An 18990-nucleotide genomic window follows, 5' to 3' on the forward strand; every position below is an offset into this window, starting at 1 on the left:
CACAAGGGAGTCTTTATATATTTTTGAGAGCAATCATTTTTCTGTGAATACGATAGAGTCCGTAAACGGGCTGCAGATGCTGGCAGTTGGCATCAGGAATGGCAGGAGTTGTCAGTTCTTTACTCACAAGATGTGTTACGTGCATCTGAATGTGCCACAGCTCTAATCCACACTGTTTGTTTTGTTGTTGTTCTGTTTAGTTGGAGGAATGTTTGAGGAAATACGTTTGGGAAATGACTTTAAACAAAGCTTTTTGGCTCTACTCTTCTTGGTAATAGTTTTGAGGGCAGAGGCTTCAAACGTGTTTAAGCCTTTGGGGAAAGACGCCAATTTAGACCCTACTTTAGATGCTGCACCACCCAAGCGCTACTCATGAACCTCTGAGTCACACAGGTACTAAGCTGAAGTGCACAATATTGGAACTGGCTGTATCAGCTGTGGGGGAGGGCCATGGTTACATGATCAGTGAAATGAAATCAAGAAGAGATTATGTTCTTTGCTGCTGTTGATGTTGAATAGGGTAGAAGTGCTTAGAGGTGACTGGTTTGTTATTCGTTACAGGTTGACAAAGAGACCAACACTGAAGAACCTTTTCCTGAAGAGGTTATGATTCGACCAAAAGAAAGGAGCAGTCGTCGGTCGCGTGGCTCTCCATTTGTTCGTAGTAGTACTATTGTCCGCTCACAGACTTTTTCCCCGGGAGCACGAAGTCAGTATGTCTGCAGGGTTAGTAGCACTGCAGCACCTGCTGTAATACAAAAAAAATGGCAATCCATCCTTTGAACTGATATCCTTCCATTTCAGTTATTCTGGGAGAATGAGTGGTGTTGTCACAATTAGCCTTGCCATCCCTCCAGGATTGTCCTGGATTCTCCAGGAATTAACAGATTAATCTCCGGGACACTGCTGCCAGTAGCTCCAGGGGGGAAAACAATCACAGGGGCTTTAAACTTTGCCCTGTGAGGGTGGATGTGTGGGACAGCCAGTGGTGGGCGTGTGGGGGTGGGGCAGATCAAGGCAGAGTTCATGCAAAGAAATCTCCAGGAATACATCCAACCTGCATTGGCAACCTGAGCCGCAATGCAGAGGAACGTACACTCACGCAATCAGTGGTGTAGTCATATCTGGTACTAGAAATTCATTAGTAAAAGCCTAAATATGGCAACCATACTGGAAAATTTGGCATTTGATGGTTGGGCTGTTGACTACTATACTGGTGGGATAGCAGAATCTCCAGAGAAAGTTACCGTAGAAATTCAACATGACAGCAAACTGCTCAGTAACAGTCACACAGGAGATTAATTTTAACCTAACCTGCCCAGCACCTGTTTTAGACTCTACCCATTGGAAAGTAAACGGTGTAATACGGGTGTCCGATCCGATCATGTCGGGTTAGGTTTAAAATGACCCCCTACGCCCTCTCCACCCCAACAAATCATAATAGATCACAAATATTGAATGCAGTTTCTGTGTTTGTTTCTGGTTATTTACTTTCCTTCTTGATTTTGGGGAATTTTGTGCTCATTGAGGCAAAGGATGTTATTGTGGGTGAAATAGAAGACTTTTCCCACCATTTCCAGCAATATCTGGATGGATTTGAACACAAACTCCAGTTGATTCTAAGGTTACAGAAATAAGGAGTTAGGCCATGGAGGGATTTGAAAACAAGGATGAGAATGTATACATTGAGGCATCGACAGACCAGTATAGGTCAACGAGCACAGGGATGATGGGTAAACAGGACTGGTATGAGTTAAGATAGAGGCAGCAGAGTTTTGGCTGAGCTCAATTTTACAGAGAGTGGAACATATGAGGCTAGGCAGGACAGCATTGGAGTAGTCGTGTCCAAAGGTAATAGGGGCATGGATGAAGGTTTCAGCAGTAGCTGAGGTCAGAGTGGATTCAGACAATGTTATGGAGATGGAAGTAGGCATTCTTGGTGCCAGAATAGTTATGTGGTTGGAAGCTCATCTCGGGCTCAAATACTACACTGAGGTTGCGAACGGTCTGGTTCAAACTCTCACAGTTGCCAGGGTAAGTAATGGAGTTGGTAGCTAGGTAGCAGGGTTTGTGGCGGGGTCCGAAAACAATAGCTTTAGTCTCCCCGATACTTGGCTGGAGGAAATTTTCTGCTCATCCATACTGGATGTTGGGCAAGCAGTGTGACAAATCAGAGGCAGTGAAGTGGTCGAGAAAGAGGATGGTGAGGTAGAGCTGAATGTTGTCTGTGTATACATGAAATCTGATGTGTTTTTGGATTCTGTAAAAGATAATACAAGCTTCCAAAGATGATGTACTGTTCAAGTAACTAGGGTATTTAGATTATACTTTTTCACAAAGTGATGGTACCTGTTTTAGATCAGAAAAAGCCCAGAATTTGAAAAACAATTATGAAAATGGCACATTACATGCTGCATACTGGCTAGTAGCAAGCCACATATCTAATCAGCTAACAATGGCTGAGACAATTTGCATTTATAATAGTATCTTTAACTTCTGAAGACACTTCACAGGCGCATTAGTAAACAAAAACTGACTCCGAGCCAAAGAAGGAGACATTAGGACAGGTGACCAAAAGCTTGGTCAAATCGGTAGGTCTTAAGGAGTGTTTTAAAAGGGGAGAGAGAGGCGGAGCAGTTTAGGGATGGAATTTCAGAGCTTGGAGCCTAGATGGACGAAGACACAGCTGCCAATGCTGGGACGAAAGAAGTGGGAGATTCACAAGAGGCAGGACATGGAGAGTATGCAGAGTTCTCAAATTATTTATAGAGCTGGAGAAGGTTACAGAGATAGGGAGGGGTGAAACCATGGAGGAATTTCAACACTGATGTTTTAATTATGTAGAGTCTGGGCATGCACTGGCAGGAAACATTTAAATAATTAATCTCCTATTAAAATTGACATCCTTCAAGAAATTGGATGTAGAACTTCATGCTCACTCTACTGATTCCCACATAATTTGATGTCCATGCTGCAATAGTTTAATGGTAGCATGGACATCAGTGATCTTCCAGAGGTGGATGCCTGTGTAAAATTTTCAACTAATATCAGAATGCATTTTGTGTGAAAATTGGAGTTAGGTTCTGGAAAATATAATCAAAGTATCAGTTGTGTTACGATCCAGTGAGAAAGGGGTCTAGGGGTCCCTTTCAGCCTTCACTTGGTCTTACCGTAACAGGGTTTAATTTTTAACACACTGTTTTTTAGCTCCCCCTTGGTGAATCCTTGTTCACCACTTTCCAATTATAAGGCAAAGAAACCAGCACACACAGGTTTTCTTGGGTTTAAAGAAGAAAAGTTGAAATTTATTAAGCTTGAACTTAAACGCTAATTTAGTTGCGCCTATGGATACACGACGCTAGCATGCATACGCGATACACACATGGAAATAGAGACAGGAGAGAGCAGAAGAAAAATAAAGTGGAAAAGTTTGAGGCAATATCTGAAGTGTTTTTGTTACAGTTCTTTGAGCTCACTGTAGAGTCCTTGATTGTAGGTAGATCTTGCTTTTTGTTGGGGCCCAGTATTCTTCTTAAACCTTGTTCACTGTAGAAGACTTTTCTCTCTTGGGATTCATTTGTTTTCAGTGGATTCAGAGGCTTGTGAGAAAGAGATGGGAGCAGACAGGAAAGAGATCTTCTCAGTCCAGGAGCAAACAGACACACTCAGTTCAAACTGTTTGTACAATTGAGAAAACCCCAGATTGCCAAGCAGGTTAGTCATGTGACTAACTGGTCTGACCACGTCTTAGATTGTATCAGCTTAGCAGTCTCTGGAATGCTCCTCTTACACACAATACCTGGCGATCAAGGTCCATTGTGGGTTGAATGTGTCAGGGAATGGTCCTTTGTCCTTCTAAATACCATCTGTTAATATGCAAATGTTTTTTCCAGCCATGGCTGATCTGTTTAACAAGTCCTTTCTTCACTCCAGTAACAGTTTAAAATCAATGCTCATGACAAAATTAATGTGCCTCATTCTTGGCAGGTGGGGACCTAGCATGAGAGTTGCAATTAAAAATGAGCCCTTGCTGAGTGACCGTGAAGTGAAATTGTGCAGATACGAATGATTTTGCCTCTTTGTGTTCCTTATTGCAGCTGTACCGAAGTGACAGCGACAGTTCAACACTTCCAAAAAGATCCCCGTTTATCCGAAATGCGTTGGAGAGACGCACTCTGCGTTACAAACAAGTAAGCACCATGGATAGTTCAGAGGCAAATTAGACTTGCGGGCAGAAGCATAGCACTTATATTGGTTCATACATACTTGTTATTCTTATATGCCCCAATTTAAACCTAGGTGGGATTTCTACTTAAATCTAGTTAGAATTTATAAACGGATCTAAATTTCTGATACCTATAGTGGGTTGCACAGATGTATGTTGGGGATCATGATGTCAGGTGGCATTCATGAGTGGTTGATCTCTACCACTGTGTGTCCACTTGTCAGTTTTTTCTGTGTAACTTTTTTTATCCTTCCAAGAAATATTGATGACCTATTTTTCTTGCACTTTGGCCATTTTTCTATTCTAGGCACCCTTTAGGGGATATTTTGCAAATTCCATTTAAAGTAACTGCAACTGGATTGCCGTAACAAGGCAAGATTTGCAGGAATGTGAATGCATGCTGCTGGAAGAAACCTGGATTGACTTTCCCAAATATTTACAACTCTGAAAGAAATTTTTGGGCAGTTGGAAATTCTGGGACTATCATTGATCCAACATTTATTTGAATGATTTAAAACATGGGTTTGAATTCTGGCTTAAAAATCCCTCACCATCTCGCTCTCTGCCAATCTTCAGTTTTGAATCCAGCCTGAGATTAATTTTGAGCCCGACTGTGAATGGCTAAGTAGAAGCAGATTTTTAATTGACAGCCTCGGCCTCACCAACCTATTCACTTCATATACCAATATTAGGGCAGAATTCAGCCCTCCGTTTTCAAACTGATCACAAGCAGTTGTTAGCACTTGACTTCTGACAGGTGGAGTAGAGATGGGTCAGTATGATCATTGTTGTAAAGCCTTGGATTTTTCTCGCACTTTTATCAATTGTCTTAGCCCTCATTCACAGTCCAATAGGTGTAACGCACTTTGAAGTGCAACTTTGATATGTAATCAAACTAGGCAAACATTTTGTACACAAACTCACAAGCAGCAATGAGGCAAGTGACCAATTATATATACTGTTTTTGGTTGTATTGGGGTGAGGAATGAATTTTAGTTAGGAAGCTCTTATCTCCTTTCATATTACCAAGGGATCTTTAACATCCACCAAAACCAGTGGAATAGGCAAGTAGAGCTGCAGTCATTGAAAATCTTATTTATTCCTCCTTTCATGCCCTTGTTAGTTTTTTTTCATGTTGCCTTTTATCTCTTATTATGTGTCCTTTATTTGCTTGAATATAAAGGAATAAAAAAAGCTGTTTACAATATTTTGTCTCAGATATTCTCTTACGTTGCCAGAAACCAAAAGCCTGGTTACATCTCGGGAGGCAAAAAAGACACTCAGAAGATGGGTTAATGTCTGAATGTTTTGGGGTGTGGGCGATTCTGAACTCCTAGAAGGGAAACTGTACTCCCAAAGAATATAGGTCAGGGGCTACATCAGTGATGTTCAGATTGCCTGAGCTGTGATTCCTGGGAGCTTGCCTTCTCCGCTAAGAGCATGCATGTTTTAAAAATAATTAGATGTGGGAAATTTCCACAGAAGACTCTTGTCTCTCATCAATCAATAGCTGTAAAATCTAAATTCCTGGATATTCACTTGTCCATTTTGTATGCCAGATTTCCTTGATGTTTTTAAAAACACATAATCCTGATCCTGAGGGTAACCTTTGGACCACAATATGATAGAATTTTATATTGAGTTTGAAAGTGGTTTAATTAAGTCCGAAACTAAGATCATTAATCTAAACAAAGCAAACTATGTAGGTATGAGGGAGGTGAGTTGGCTAAGGTAGATTGGGAAACTACATTAAACAATATGACAATAGATAAGCAATGGCTAGCATTTAAAGAATTAATACATAATTAACAACAAATATACAGTCCTTTATAGCATGAAAGCTCCACAGAAAAAGTGATCCAACCGTGGCTAACAGGAGGAGTTCAGGATAGGATTACATCAAAGGAAAGGCCTTATTATGTTGCCAAAAGGAGCAGAACGCCTGCAGATTGGGAGGATTTTAGAATTCAGTGAAGAAGGACCAAGGAATTGTTAAGGAAAGAGAATGTGAGAATAGACGAGCAAGAGACATAAAAACATTGCAAACATTTCTATAGGTATGTAAATAAGAAGAGTAGTGAAAGTAAACGTAGGCCTATTAGAGGCAGAGAAAGGTGAAATTATAATGGGGAATAAAGTACTGACAGAAACATTCAACAAATACTTGGTATCTGTCTTCACAGTATAAAACAATAAACATTCTGGAGATAATGGCAAACCAAGGGTCTAGGGAGAATGAGGAACTTAAATAAATCTATACAAGTAAGGAAAGAGTATTAGAGAAATTAACGGGACTAAGTGGGGACAAATCCCCTGGATTTGATGACCTGCATCCTAAGGTTTTAAAAGAGGTAGCTGCAGGGATTGGGGATGCATTGGTTTTGATCTCCCAGAATTCCTTAGATTCTAGAACTGTCCCCAGCAATTGGATGGTGGCAAACATAACCCTGTCATTGGAGAAAGGAGGAAGAGAGAAAATGGGGAACTATAGGATGGTTAGCCTAACATCAGTAATAGACAAAATACTAGAATTTATTATTAGGGACTTGGTAAAAGGGCACTTAGAAAATCATAATATGATTAAGAAGAGTCAACACTGATTTATGAAAGGGAAATCATGGTACAGTTTTTTTTTGAGGATGTAACTAATAAGATAGATAAGGGGGAAACCATTGGAAGTAGTCAATTTGCATTTTCGAAAAGCTTTCAGTAAGGTGCCACATGAGGTTATTATACAAAATTAGGATTCATGGGATTGGGGGTAATATATTAACATGGATTAGGATTGGTTAATGGACAGAAAACAGTGTAGAAATAAATGGGATATTTTCAGGTTGGCAGACTGTAACTCGTGGGGTATCGCAAAGGTCAGTAATTGGGCCTCAGCTATTTACAGTCTACATTAATGACTTAGATGAATGCTGATGATACAGAGTTAGGTGGGAAAGTAAGCAGTGAGGAGAATGCAAAGAGGGATATAGACAGAGTGGGTGAGTGGGCAAAAACATGGCTGGTGGAATAGAATGTGGCAAAGTGTTGTTATCCAGGTCAGAACTTTTTGAATGGTGAGAGACTGGGATATGTTTGCATTCAGAAGGATCTGGGTGTCCTTGTACATGAATCACAGAAGGTTTCACATGCAGGTACAGCAAAGAATTAGGAAGGCAATTGGTATGTTAGCTTTTGTTACAAAGGGATCAGAGTAGAAGAGTAAAGAAGTCTTTCTACAATTATACAGGGCATTGGTGAGGCCACTCCTGGAGTACTGTGTGCAGTTTTGGTCTCCTTACCTAAACAAGGACATAATGCCCTTGGAGTGAGTGCAATGAAGGTTCTCTAAACTGGTTCCTGGGATGAGGCATTGTCTTATGATTGTTTTGTGAATAGATTAGGCGAGTATTCCCTGAGGATGTGAGGTGATCTAATTGAAACATAAAATTCTTCAGGGATTTGATCGGGTCATTCTGAGAACATGTTTCCCCTGACTGGGAATCTAGAACAGGGAGTCTTGGTTTTTGTATAAATGGCCAGCCGTTTCAAACTGAGGTGAAGAGAAATTTCTTGAAGGTTTGTGAATCTTTGGAATTCTCAACTGCAGAGAGCTGTAGATGCTCACTCGTTGAGTACATTTAAAACAGAGTCAATAGATTTTAGTCAATAAACTAAGGGAAATTAAGGGACCATGCGGGAAGGCGGAGTTGATGTAGAAGATTAGCAATGATCTTATTGAATGGAGCAGATTCGGAAGAACAAATGGCCTAATCCAGCTGCTATTTCATATGTACTTGTGTTCAAACCCGGTTTACTGCTAGTCTCTGTGTCGATGTATTCTTCTTTGGCCTCCTTGTCTCGAGAGACAATGGGTAAGCGCCTGGAGGTGGTCAGTGGTTTGTGGAGCAGTGCCTGGAGTGGCAATAAAGGCCAATTCTAGAGTGACAGACTCTTTCACAGGTGCTGCAGATATAATTGGTTGTCGGGGGCTGTTACACAGTTGGTTCTCTCCTTGCGCTTCTGTCTTTTTTCCTGGCAACTGGTAAGTCTCTTTGATTCACCACTCTTTAACCCCGCCATATATGGCTGTCCGCCAGCTCTGGCGATCACTGGCAACTGACTCCCACGACTTGTTGTCAATGTCACAGGATTTCATGTCGCGTTTGCAGACATCTTTAAAGCGGAGACATGGACGGCCGGTGGGTCTGATACCAGTGACGAGCTCGCTGCACAATGCGTCCTTGGGGATCCTGCCATCTTCCATGCGGCTCACATGGCCAAGCCATCTCAAGCGCTGCGAGCTCAGTAGGGTGTATACGCTGGGGATGTTGGCCGCCTCGAGGATTTCTGCATTGGAGATACAGTCCTGCCACCTGATGCCAAGGATTCTCCAGAGGCAGCGAAGATGGAATGAGTTGAGATGTCGCTCTTGGCTGACATACGTAGTCCAGGATTAGTTTACAGAAAGACAAAGAAAGAAATACAATGAAATATTTTGAAGTGTGGTGTTGCACCATGGGAAATGCAGCAGCCACTTTGAGCACAGCAAGATCCCATTATCAGCAATGAGATAATGAAAGGCTAATCTGTTTTTATATGACGTTGGTTAAGAGATAATTATTGGCCAGGCTACCATGAGAACTCACTCTTCTTCAAATAGTGCCATACGATCTTTCACTTCCACCCAAGCAGGCAGATGTGCCCTCATTTTAATGCCTCATCTGAAAGACCTCACCTCTGACACTGTAGACTCCATTGGTAGAGCTGGGGAGTTCTCCCTGCTGTCCTGACCAATATTTGTCCCTTAATCAACGTCAAAAAGGATTACCTGGTCATTATCACATTGCTGCTCATGGGAGTTTGCTGTGTGCAGTTTGGCTGCTGTGTTTCCTACATTACAACAGTGGCTACTTTTCAAAAGTACTTCATTGGCTGTAAGGTGCTTTGAAATGTCTGGTGGTCATGAAAGGCACTATATAAATGCAAGCCTTTTTTTCCGTTGGCACAAAATCACTTTCCAAGTTGGCTGCTATAGATTTTATTTTTGTGAAAGGTGTTTGTAAATAACACATGCTGCAAAATTGAGAAGGAGCAGGGAGAAGACACATACCAACACACACAAATGATGGGCAGCAAAAGACAAGCTGGTCCATCAACCAAGCCTGCCCCACATTCATGATGCCTGGAGCATCATGACAGAACACTGCTTAATCTTTGCTCCCCACCTTCCCTAACAGCCAGTAATCTCCTGGGAGCGGCAGAAAAACAGAGCAATTCTCTGGGAAAGGAAGAACTTCCTAACATCTAACCTGTTCCCACTTTTGTGTAGTTTAAATGCATGTCACCCTGGTCCTCCTCAATCTGTCACAATGAATTAAATCTATGAATAGGCACACAACCCTTTCATTCTTTTATAGACCTCTATTGGGCCTCCTGTAAGTCTCCACTCTCCTGAAGTAAGTAGATCCAGGTCTTTAAGCCTATCTGAATAACTAAGTTTCTTTAAGGTGAGTATTATTCTTGTAGCTAACCTCTGAACCTTTTCCAAGGCCACTATATCACCCATCATGGGAACAGAATTGGGCTCAGTACTCCCAGATACAGTCTACCTAATGGCCAGTATAATGACACAATGGTGTCCTTTGATTTGTACTGAATGGGTCTATTAATACAACCCAATCCCCTGTTTGCTTTGGGAACCAATGTTCCTTTGCAGTGTGAGCAGCTTCATCCAATCTGAATTTGAATGTTGCTAAAACCTTTAAACAGAGCTAAACACTCATGTGTCGGCTATTAGTCAAATAACAGTAGTTTGAAGCAGATTTAAGACCATTGGTTGTACAGATGACAATTATCTGCTTCAAGTGTTGTAACTTGGATTTAAAAATGCACAAGTTAAGAATATGAATTCAATTCTTGGAAAATTCTACTGGGAAAATTTGATTCATGTGGAAAAAGGTGTGTGGAGATGTGGGCAATGTGGAATAATCCAGGCTTTTGTTATTGTGCATGTGTTTTTTTTTGGCATATTGCAGCCATCCTTCAAAACTCCACTAGTTGAACATCCTACACGAACATCCCTGGACTTGGAGCTGGATCTCCAGGCATCTAGAACTAGGCAGCGGCGACTAAATGAGGAGCTGAATGCACTACGAGAGCTGAAACAACGGCTGGAAGAGAGCAGGATTCGGGGACAGGCCGACTTGCCTCAGTGGATTTTAAGGGACGAGCGATTCCGCAATCTTTTGAAGGAAGCAGAGAGACAGGTGTGGAGAAAGTGTTTTGTTAGTGGAGTGTGCCATGTTTAATGTGATTTTGCAAGCCAGTAACAGACTACAGTAAGTGAGGAATAAGGGAATTGTATAGCGATGAAGCATTAACTTGTTTCCTCTCTCTTCTAATTAAACTGTTTAACTTGCCCGTAGTAAGGGGATATCAAAAACTGGGAGACTATCACATATTGCTCTTTGTTATCTCAATGCTGAGTTGATCAAAAATTTAGAAAGAAATAATGTTGCTGAAAGTAACAGGTATGTGATCAGGTTAGAGCTTAAATATTGGGACCAATTGTATGTTAAGAAACAGCTGCCATTTCCAAGTCTTTATCAAGCTAGCTTGATAGGTTTTGTCCCTTTCCTGGATTGATTGTCCAATGGGGAGCTTGCATCCTTGATTGTCTGCATTTGTGATCCATAATTCTGCCTCACATGTGAGATTCTAGGAAAAAGGATCAGAGGTAGTTTCCCATTGCCTTCCTCGGGGTTTTTTACATTAGGAATTCTTTCTCTGAGGTGGGCTGCTACCAAGGCTAAAGAGCCCCACATACCCTCTACAATGGGTGGAGTGGGCCTCCTGCACCCACCAGATGCTGGATCTCAATAAAGGTTGGCACTCCATTCTTCACCTGCCAGGACTCTCTGGAGTGGGGCTTGAACCCTTCACCTTCTACCTCAGAGGTGGAGATTCCCAAATATAGTAGCTGATACAAAAAACAGATTCTATTTCAAACAAACTTTAGTACAAAGACTGATATGTAATGTACAATGTATTTACTTACAGTGAAATAAATGCTGTTGCTTTCAAAACAATTTGCAGGCAAAGCAGACAAAGTCGGAACAGCGCCAAGACCAAGCAGCTGAGAAAATGTTGAAGAAAGCAGCTAAGGAAGTGTATCAACTGCGAGGGCAAAGCAAAAAAGAACCCTTGCAGGTTCAGTCATTCAGGTAAAAAAAAACTTGTATTTGCATATCACAATGTTCAAAGATCTCATAAAACGAATGGCCTAGATTTTGCAGTAGTAATGACAGCGAAACTGTCAGCATTCACTGCCTTTACTCCTCCGAAGCTGACAGCAATTTCTGTAGTCTGCACATGTGCAGTTAAACGGGGAAATCCAGAAGTTGCTGTCACTGATTCAATGCTTCTCCATAGGGTGTTCTGTTAAAGTTAGAAATGATTGAACTGACAAGAACTTGCCCTTTTATGCTATTAGTCTCATTGTAAAATCTCTTGGAAAAGTTACACCTTGTTGAATGAAATGTAACTGGGTTTTTAATGGCGTAATAAGTTCATAATTACTGCTGAACAGCTGTACTGGTCCTGATTTATATTTATGGAATATCAAATTTCTCCATTATTAAAATGAGCATTTTTGAATTTTCTTAAAAGTTTGATATTTCAGCTTCTGCCTTGGGCCGTATACACGTGATTAATCATTTATTTCGCCATTTGTAAAATTTATAAACGGTGATGGATAATCGGTGCATTTTACTTCCTGGCTTGATGTCTCTGTGGAAGACTTCAATGTAATTGGCTGCTTACCCTGCTTGATGACATCACTGTTGCTGGGTCCCTGGAGATCCCATTGTTTTGGCGCCAGATTCAAACTAACATCAAGAAAGGGAAAATCCACGGTACAGAGACCCTGTGACAAGACATTTTGCTTCTTTTGTTCCCTGTCAACAACTGCATCCAGCATTTATATAATGCTTTTAATGTAGTAAAGTCTGCCAAGGTGCTTCACAGCAGAATTATCAGACAAAATTTTATACTGAAGTACATAAGGAGATATTAGGGTGACCAGAGGCTTGGTCCAAGAGGTAAGAAACATCCTAAAAGAGGAGAGCACGGTAGATCTGTGGAAAGATTTAAAGTATACACTAATATTGCTAAAACAGGTACCTCTAAATAAAAAGTTTGAATTAAGCTTCAAAACCTGTTTCTTGTCTTTTTCTTTTCCTGTTTTCTTATTTGCCTAGTCTGTGATAATGATTCAGACTGCTCCTTTCCATTATTTCTTATTTACTTTTATATTCTACACCTATTTGGTTTCTGTAATGTCCAATCTGGAGTAGGAAACAAGAAGTTTTGCCATAGTAAATGATAGCATTTTACAGCACAGAAGGAGCCTCTTTGAAAGAGTGATCCAATTAGTTCCACCCTTTGCTTTTTCCCCGTAGCCCTGCAAACTTTTTCTTTTCAAGTATATATCTGATTCCATTTTGAAAGTTACAACTGCGTAACCTCCACCACCCTTTCAGCCAATGTATTTTAGATTATCATAACTTACTGTGTGAATAGAAATCTCCCCATATCTCCTCTGGTTCTTTTGCCAATGATTTCAAATCTGTCTCCTTTGGTTATCAATCTTATTCCCACTGGATATGAACTAAAAATGGTCTTTAAACTGGTCAGAGCTATAAAAAAATCCTATTGTCTTTGTTTTGGGGGAGTGATCAATATAAACTGTCTAGATACATTCATTGTTTCAATATGCAGTTACTATTCTTTGCCTCCAGTGCCACAACCTGTACTCAGCTTGCCTGGTGGAATGCCAGTCCTTTTTTTTTAAATGCCTCTGTATGCAAGTTTCCCGATTGGGTAGAGGGGGAAGTAGCCAAAACTCATTATCTCCAAATACTAACCCATGCTTGAGAGGGAGGTGATAAATATCTCAACATCAACGCTTGTGACATGAAAGGCTTCCTTTAGTATCAAGAACATGACTGGAGCTACAGCTCTTTCTATTGGACAGCTGAGCTGCCTGCAGTGATTATCCATGTACAACCCTCAGATTGAAAAGGCTATGAAAGATCAGTTCACACACAGACGTAGCATATTTGGGGACTGCATAAGAAATAAGCAATGAAGAGGATGCATCAACATCTTGTCAGTGGATTCAGTCTTTACTTCCTATGTATTCCCACCATCAGAGTCTTTTGTGGTTGCACATGAATCTGTTAGTTTTAGCCTGAATGTAATGGTCTGATAGTTGTGTTATGTAGTTATGTACCTCCTTTCAGAGTAGTTAGGAGAATGTAGTAGACATCTCAGTGCAGTATGCTATACAGCAGGGGTGTTAGACTCTTGCACATTGTCCCACATACTCACAAAGGTTCAGGTTTCTGTTCAACTATGGCGTAAGAAATCAGCCCTCGCAGTGTCTGTTTTTCGGGCAGTAAACAGCCTCCACTATGTTTGTCAGGAAGCAGCTGCTCATTACATAATGGAAGTGTGCCACCTGCCATATCAGGAAAGACTAAAAATATGTAAACCGGGTGCCCAACTCCTGTTTATGGCCCCCTCTGGAAGATTATTTTTCTCTGAGGCAGCTGGCACCAGCTTCATTCTGAAAAATTTGGTATATATGTGGCCACTGTAGGCTACAACCAACAAGGTAATTTTATGGCAATTATAGTTACCTGAATGTGAGCTCAGAGGAGCACTCCTACATTAAAAGCATACAGGTTGACATTGGCTGCGCCCCTTCCTTCCCCGCCCCCACTCCCGGATTGGCACTACTCTGTCACAGCCAATTGCCCCCCTCACTTATCGGCCTGCATCTTGGTTGACCCCACTCTACTTGTCAGCAGCAGCATGATCTTCCATCACACTTTGCCTGTGAGCTGCCTGTTGCTCTCTGCAGCTAGCTGGCTCAATAGAAACAAAGCTGGGGGCTACTTGGGTTGCAGGGACTGATTCCAAGAATGGACAGGCCTGAATTTCTAGGCCATTGTTTTTGCTGTGAACGCAATTAAAAAAATTTGGGAGAAAGCCGAAAGCATTTCAATGCCACTTTCATTTCTTTTATCTCCAATCTTTTAAAATGTAGTCATGCTGTTTTAATGCTGCTGCAGCCTGTACATTGCTATTTGATAGGAAAAATAATTTTTTTTAAAATTCATTCATTCATGGGATGTGGGCGATGCTGGCTCCACAAATATCCTCATCCTCAATGATGGGGGAGCCCAGCACATCAGTGCGAAAGATAAGGCTGAAGCATTTGCAACAATTATCAGCCAGAAGTGCCGAGTTGATGATCCATCTCAGCCTCCTCCTGAATTCCCCAGTATCACAGATGCCAGACTTCAGCCAATTCGATTCACTCCGCGTGATATCAAGAAACGACTGAAGGCACTGGATACTGCAAAAGCTATGGGCCCTGACAATATTCCGGCAATAGTACTGAAGACCTGTGCTCCAGAACTTGCCGCGCCCCTAGCCAAGCTGTTCCAGTACAGCTACAACACTGGCATCTACCCAGCAATGTGGAAAATTGCCCAGGTATGTCCTGTACACAAAAAGCAGGACAAGTCCAACGCGGCCAATTACTGCCCCATCAGTCTACTCTCAATCATCAGCAAAGTGATGGAAGGTGTCATTAACAGTGCCATCAAGTGGCACCTGCTTAGCAATAACCTGCTCAGTGACGCTCAGTTTGGGTTCCGCCAGGGCCACTCAGCTCCTGACCTCATTACAGCCTTGGTTCAAATATGGACAAAAGAGCTTAACCCAAGAGGTGAGGTGAGAGTGACTGCCCTTGACATCAAGGCAGCATTTGACTGAGTATGGCATCAAGGAGCCCTGGCAAAACTGAGGACAATGGGAATCAGGGGGAAAACCCTCCGCTGGCTGGAGTCATACCTAGCGCAAAGGAAGATGGTTGTGGTTGTTGGAGGTCAATCATCTGAGCTCCAGGACATCACTGCAGGAGTTCCTCAGGGTAGTGTCCTAGGCCCAACCATCTTCAGCTGCTTCATCAATGACCTTCCTTCAATCATAAGGTCAGAAGTGGGGATGTTCGCTGATGATTGCATAATGTTCAGCACCATTCACGACTTGTCAGACCCTGAAGCAGCCCATGTCCATATGCAGCAAGACCTGAACAATATCCAGGCTTGGGCTGATAAGTGGCAAGTAACATTTGATTAGATTAGAGATACAGCACTGAAACAGGCCCTTCGGCCCACCGAGTCTGTGCCGAACATCAACCACCCATTTATACTAATCCTACACTAACCCCATATTCCTACCAAACATCCCCACCTGTCCCTATATTTCCCTACCACCTACCTACACTAGTGACAATTTATAATGGCCAATTTACCTATCAACCTGCAAGTCTTTTGGCTTGTGGGAGGAAACCGGAGCACCCGGAGAAAACCCACGCAGACACAGGGAGAACTTGCAAACTCCACACAGGCAGTACCCGGAATCGAACCCGGGTCCCTGGAGCTGTGAGGCTGCGGTGCTAACCACTACGCCACTGTGCCGCCCTCGTGCCACACAAGTGCCAGGCAATGACCATCTCCAACAAGAGAGAATCTAACCATCTCCCCTTGACATTCAATGGCATTACCATCACTGAATCCCCCACTATCAACATCCTCGGGGCTACCATTGACCAGAAACTGTACTGGAGTGGCCATATAAATACCGTGGCTAAAAGAGCAGGTCAGAGGCTAGGAATCCTGAGGCAAGTAACTCACCTCCTGACGAAGCCAAAGCCTGTCCACCATCTACAAGGCACAAGTCAGGAGTGTGATGGAATACTCTCCACTTGCCTGGATGGGTGCAGCTCCAACAACACTCAAGAAGCTCGACACCATCCAGGACAAAGCAGCCCACTTGATTGACACCCCATCTACAAACATTTACTCCCTCACCACCGACGCACAGTGGCAGCAGTGTGCACCATCTACAAGATGCACTGCAGCAATGCACCAAGGCTCCTTAGACAGCACCTTCCAAACCTGCGACCTCTACCAACTGGAAGGACAAGGGCAGCAAATGCATGGGAACACCACCACCTGCAAGTTCCCCTCCAAGTCACACACCATCCTGACTTGGAACTATATCGCCGTTCCTTCACTGTTGCTGGGTCAAAATCCTGGAACTCCTTTCCTAACAGCACTGTGGGTGTACCTACCCCAAATGGACTGCAGCGGTTCAAGAAGGCAGCTCACCACCACCTTCTCAAGGGCAATTAGGATGGGAAATAAATGCTGGTTGTTTAATTGTCCACCACCATTCACGGCATGATGTGGCAGGACTGCAGAGCTTCGATCTGTTCCGTTGGTTATGGGATCGCTTAGCTCTGTCTATTGCATGGCTGCTTACGCAGTTTGGCACGCAGATAGTTCTGTGTTGTAGCTTCACCAGGTTGACACCTCATTTTGAGGTATGCCTGGTGCTGCTCCTGGCATGCCCTCCTGCACTCTTCATTTAACCAGGGTTGGTCTCCTGGCTTGATGGTAATGGTAGAGTGGGGGATATGCCAGGCCATGAGGTTACAGATTGTGGTTGAGTAAAATTCTGCTGCTTCTGATGGCCCACAGCGCCTCATGGATGCCCAGTTTTGCATTGCTAGATCTGCTCGAAATCTATCCCATTTAGCACGGTGGTAGTGCCACACAACACGACGGACGGTATGCTCAATGTGAAGGCGGGACTTCGTCTCCACAAGGACTGTGCGGTGGTCACTCCTACCAATACAGTCATGGACAGAAGCATCTGCGGCAGGCAGATTGGTGAGGACGAGGTCAAGTATGTTTTCCCCTCGTGTTGGTTCCCCCACCACCTGCCGCAGACCCAGTCTAGCAGATATGTCCTTTATTTCTCGGCCAGCTCGGTCAGTAGTGGTGCTACCGAGCCACTCTTGGTGATGGACATTGAAGTCCCCCACCCAGAGTTCATTTTGTGCCCTTGCCACCCTCAGTGCTTCCTTCAAGTGGTGTTCAACATGGTGGAGTACTGAGTCATCAGCTGAGGGAGGGCGGTAGGTGGTAATCAGTAGGAGGTTACCTCGCCCATGTTTGACCTGATGCCATGAGACTTCATGGGGTCCAGAGTCGATGTTGAGGGCTCCCAGGGCAACTCCCTCCCTACTGTATACCACCTCTGGTGGGTCTGTCCTGCCGGTGGGACAGGACATACCCGGGGATGATGATGGCAGTGTCTGGGACATTCTCTGTAAGGTATGATTCTGTGAGTATGACTATGTCAGGCTGTTGCTTGACTATTCTGTGGGACAGCTCTCCCAACTTTGGCACAAGCCCCCAGATGTTAGTAAGGAGGACCTTGCAGGGTCGACAGAGCTGGGTTTGCCGTTGTCGTTTCTGGTGCCTTGGTGGATGCCGGGTGGTCCGTCCGGTTTCATTCCAAGACGTTCAAACCTCTTTTTGCTCAAGGCTTGCTCCTTTTAACCCTGTGTCCTCAAGTTCTTGGCTCATATCCTTCGTCTAAAAATCTAATTATTGGATTGTCAGTTCTAACGTTCTCTTTCTGAGTTGATGCTGAGTAAAGGGCTGGTGCTGCACTGTGTTGGGGAGCCACTTTCATGGAGTGACACTGCAGCTGGTATCCACAGATTCCCACATTGCATCACCAGTGAGTGCGGAATTGTTGAACCGGCCTGTATTATGAGCAGCTCTTGTGATTCACCTTGTCTTGGACTTTCAAAAGTGACGGTGTTTTCTTTTAATTGCAGAGAGAAGATGGCATTTTTCACCCGAGCGCGAATCAACATACCTCCTCTGCCAGCGGACGATGTATGACACTTTACTATATTTTAAATATGAAGTATTTATCAGTCTCAATTTTATTCATGTGAAGTTACTAGAAAAAACAGTAAGTGATTTTATTAAACACTTTTGCAAGGATTATTCCTATACACTTTTTGTAAAAAGAAAAAAGGAAAAAAAAAGCCTATATACTTATATATTATAAATATATATATATCTTTATATATATATTTTATAATTCTAGAATTGCAGCAAGGCATGGTTCATCCTTGTTGTGAATTTAACATCTCTGAAGGAATGGTATTATATAAAAGATCAAACTAAGCTGTTGTATATCTGTTCAGTTTCTGTGTACTCTGATGTACATGGGCTTAAAAGGCTGGAAGATGGAAACAAGGCCAGCTTAATCATATCCATTGTAATATAGGTTTCTTATTTAAAAAAAAAAATTATTTTCCTTGAAGGAAAAGTCTCAGTTTTAGGTGTATTTTAAGACTATAAAGTTCTGCAGTATTTTGGGTGCACTGGAATGAAATCTTGAGCTGGCTTTGTTTCTGTTACCTGATGTGAAAATACTATGCGCTGATTATTAATGTTACCTTAATATGTTTCAAGCCGCTCGCATACCATTAGTGTTTTGTATTACTCTGTGCCTTTACACTATATTGTAACATTATATTCTTACCACAACTGTGTATTGTATAAAAAATTTTCAGTAGTAACATCTTTCAATATTTTTACTATTAAAATAAAAAAAACCTTTATCAGTGAATTGTGGAGAGGTTGCAGTGAATTTTACTTACCAAAGCCAGTTTGTGTACAAAAGTGACTGTCAAGAGAAGAAATGCAACATTTCAAACAATATGCAGTTATTAGCGATCTGCGTGTGTGTGCGTGTGTGCGCATGCGTGCGTGTCCCGCACCCCCAGGTCCCTCTGAGAGAAGACATTTCTCCTCATCTCTGTCTTAAAA

The 18990-nt window shown here is 42.5% G+C and overlaps 1 protein-coding gene across 1 annotated transcript in view; it reads left to right on the forward strand.

Moving 5' to 3' along the window:
• wwc3 (WWC family member 3) overlaps positions 1-18783 on the forward strand; it is a 247151-nt gene extending 228368 nt beyond the window's left edge. The window contains exons 19-23 of the mRNA XM_068040348.1: positions 562-726; positions 4098-4190; positions 10252-10482; positions 11312-11439; positions 17985-18783. Coding sequence (XP_067896449.1) covers positions 562-726; positions 4098-4190; positions 10252-10482; positions 11312-11439; positions 17985-18051 — 684 coding nt within the window. The 3' untranslated portion in view covers positions 18052-18783. The remainder of the gene's footprint in view (positions 1-561; positions 727-4097; positions 4191-10251; positions 10483-11311; positions 11440-17984) is intronic.
• The last annotated feature ends 207 nt before the right edge of the window (positions 18784-18990 follow it).

The sequence above is a fragment of the Heterodontus francisci genome, chromosome 10 (assembly GCF_036365525.1).
Source record: "Heterodontus francisci isolate sHetFra1 chromosome 10, sHetFra1.hap1, whole genome shotgun sequence".
Classification (NCBI taxonomy): domain Eukaryota; kingdom Metazoa; phylum Chordata; class Chondrichthyes; order Heterodontiformes; family Heterodontidae; genus Heterodontus; species Heterodontus francisci.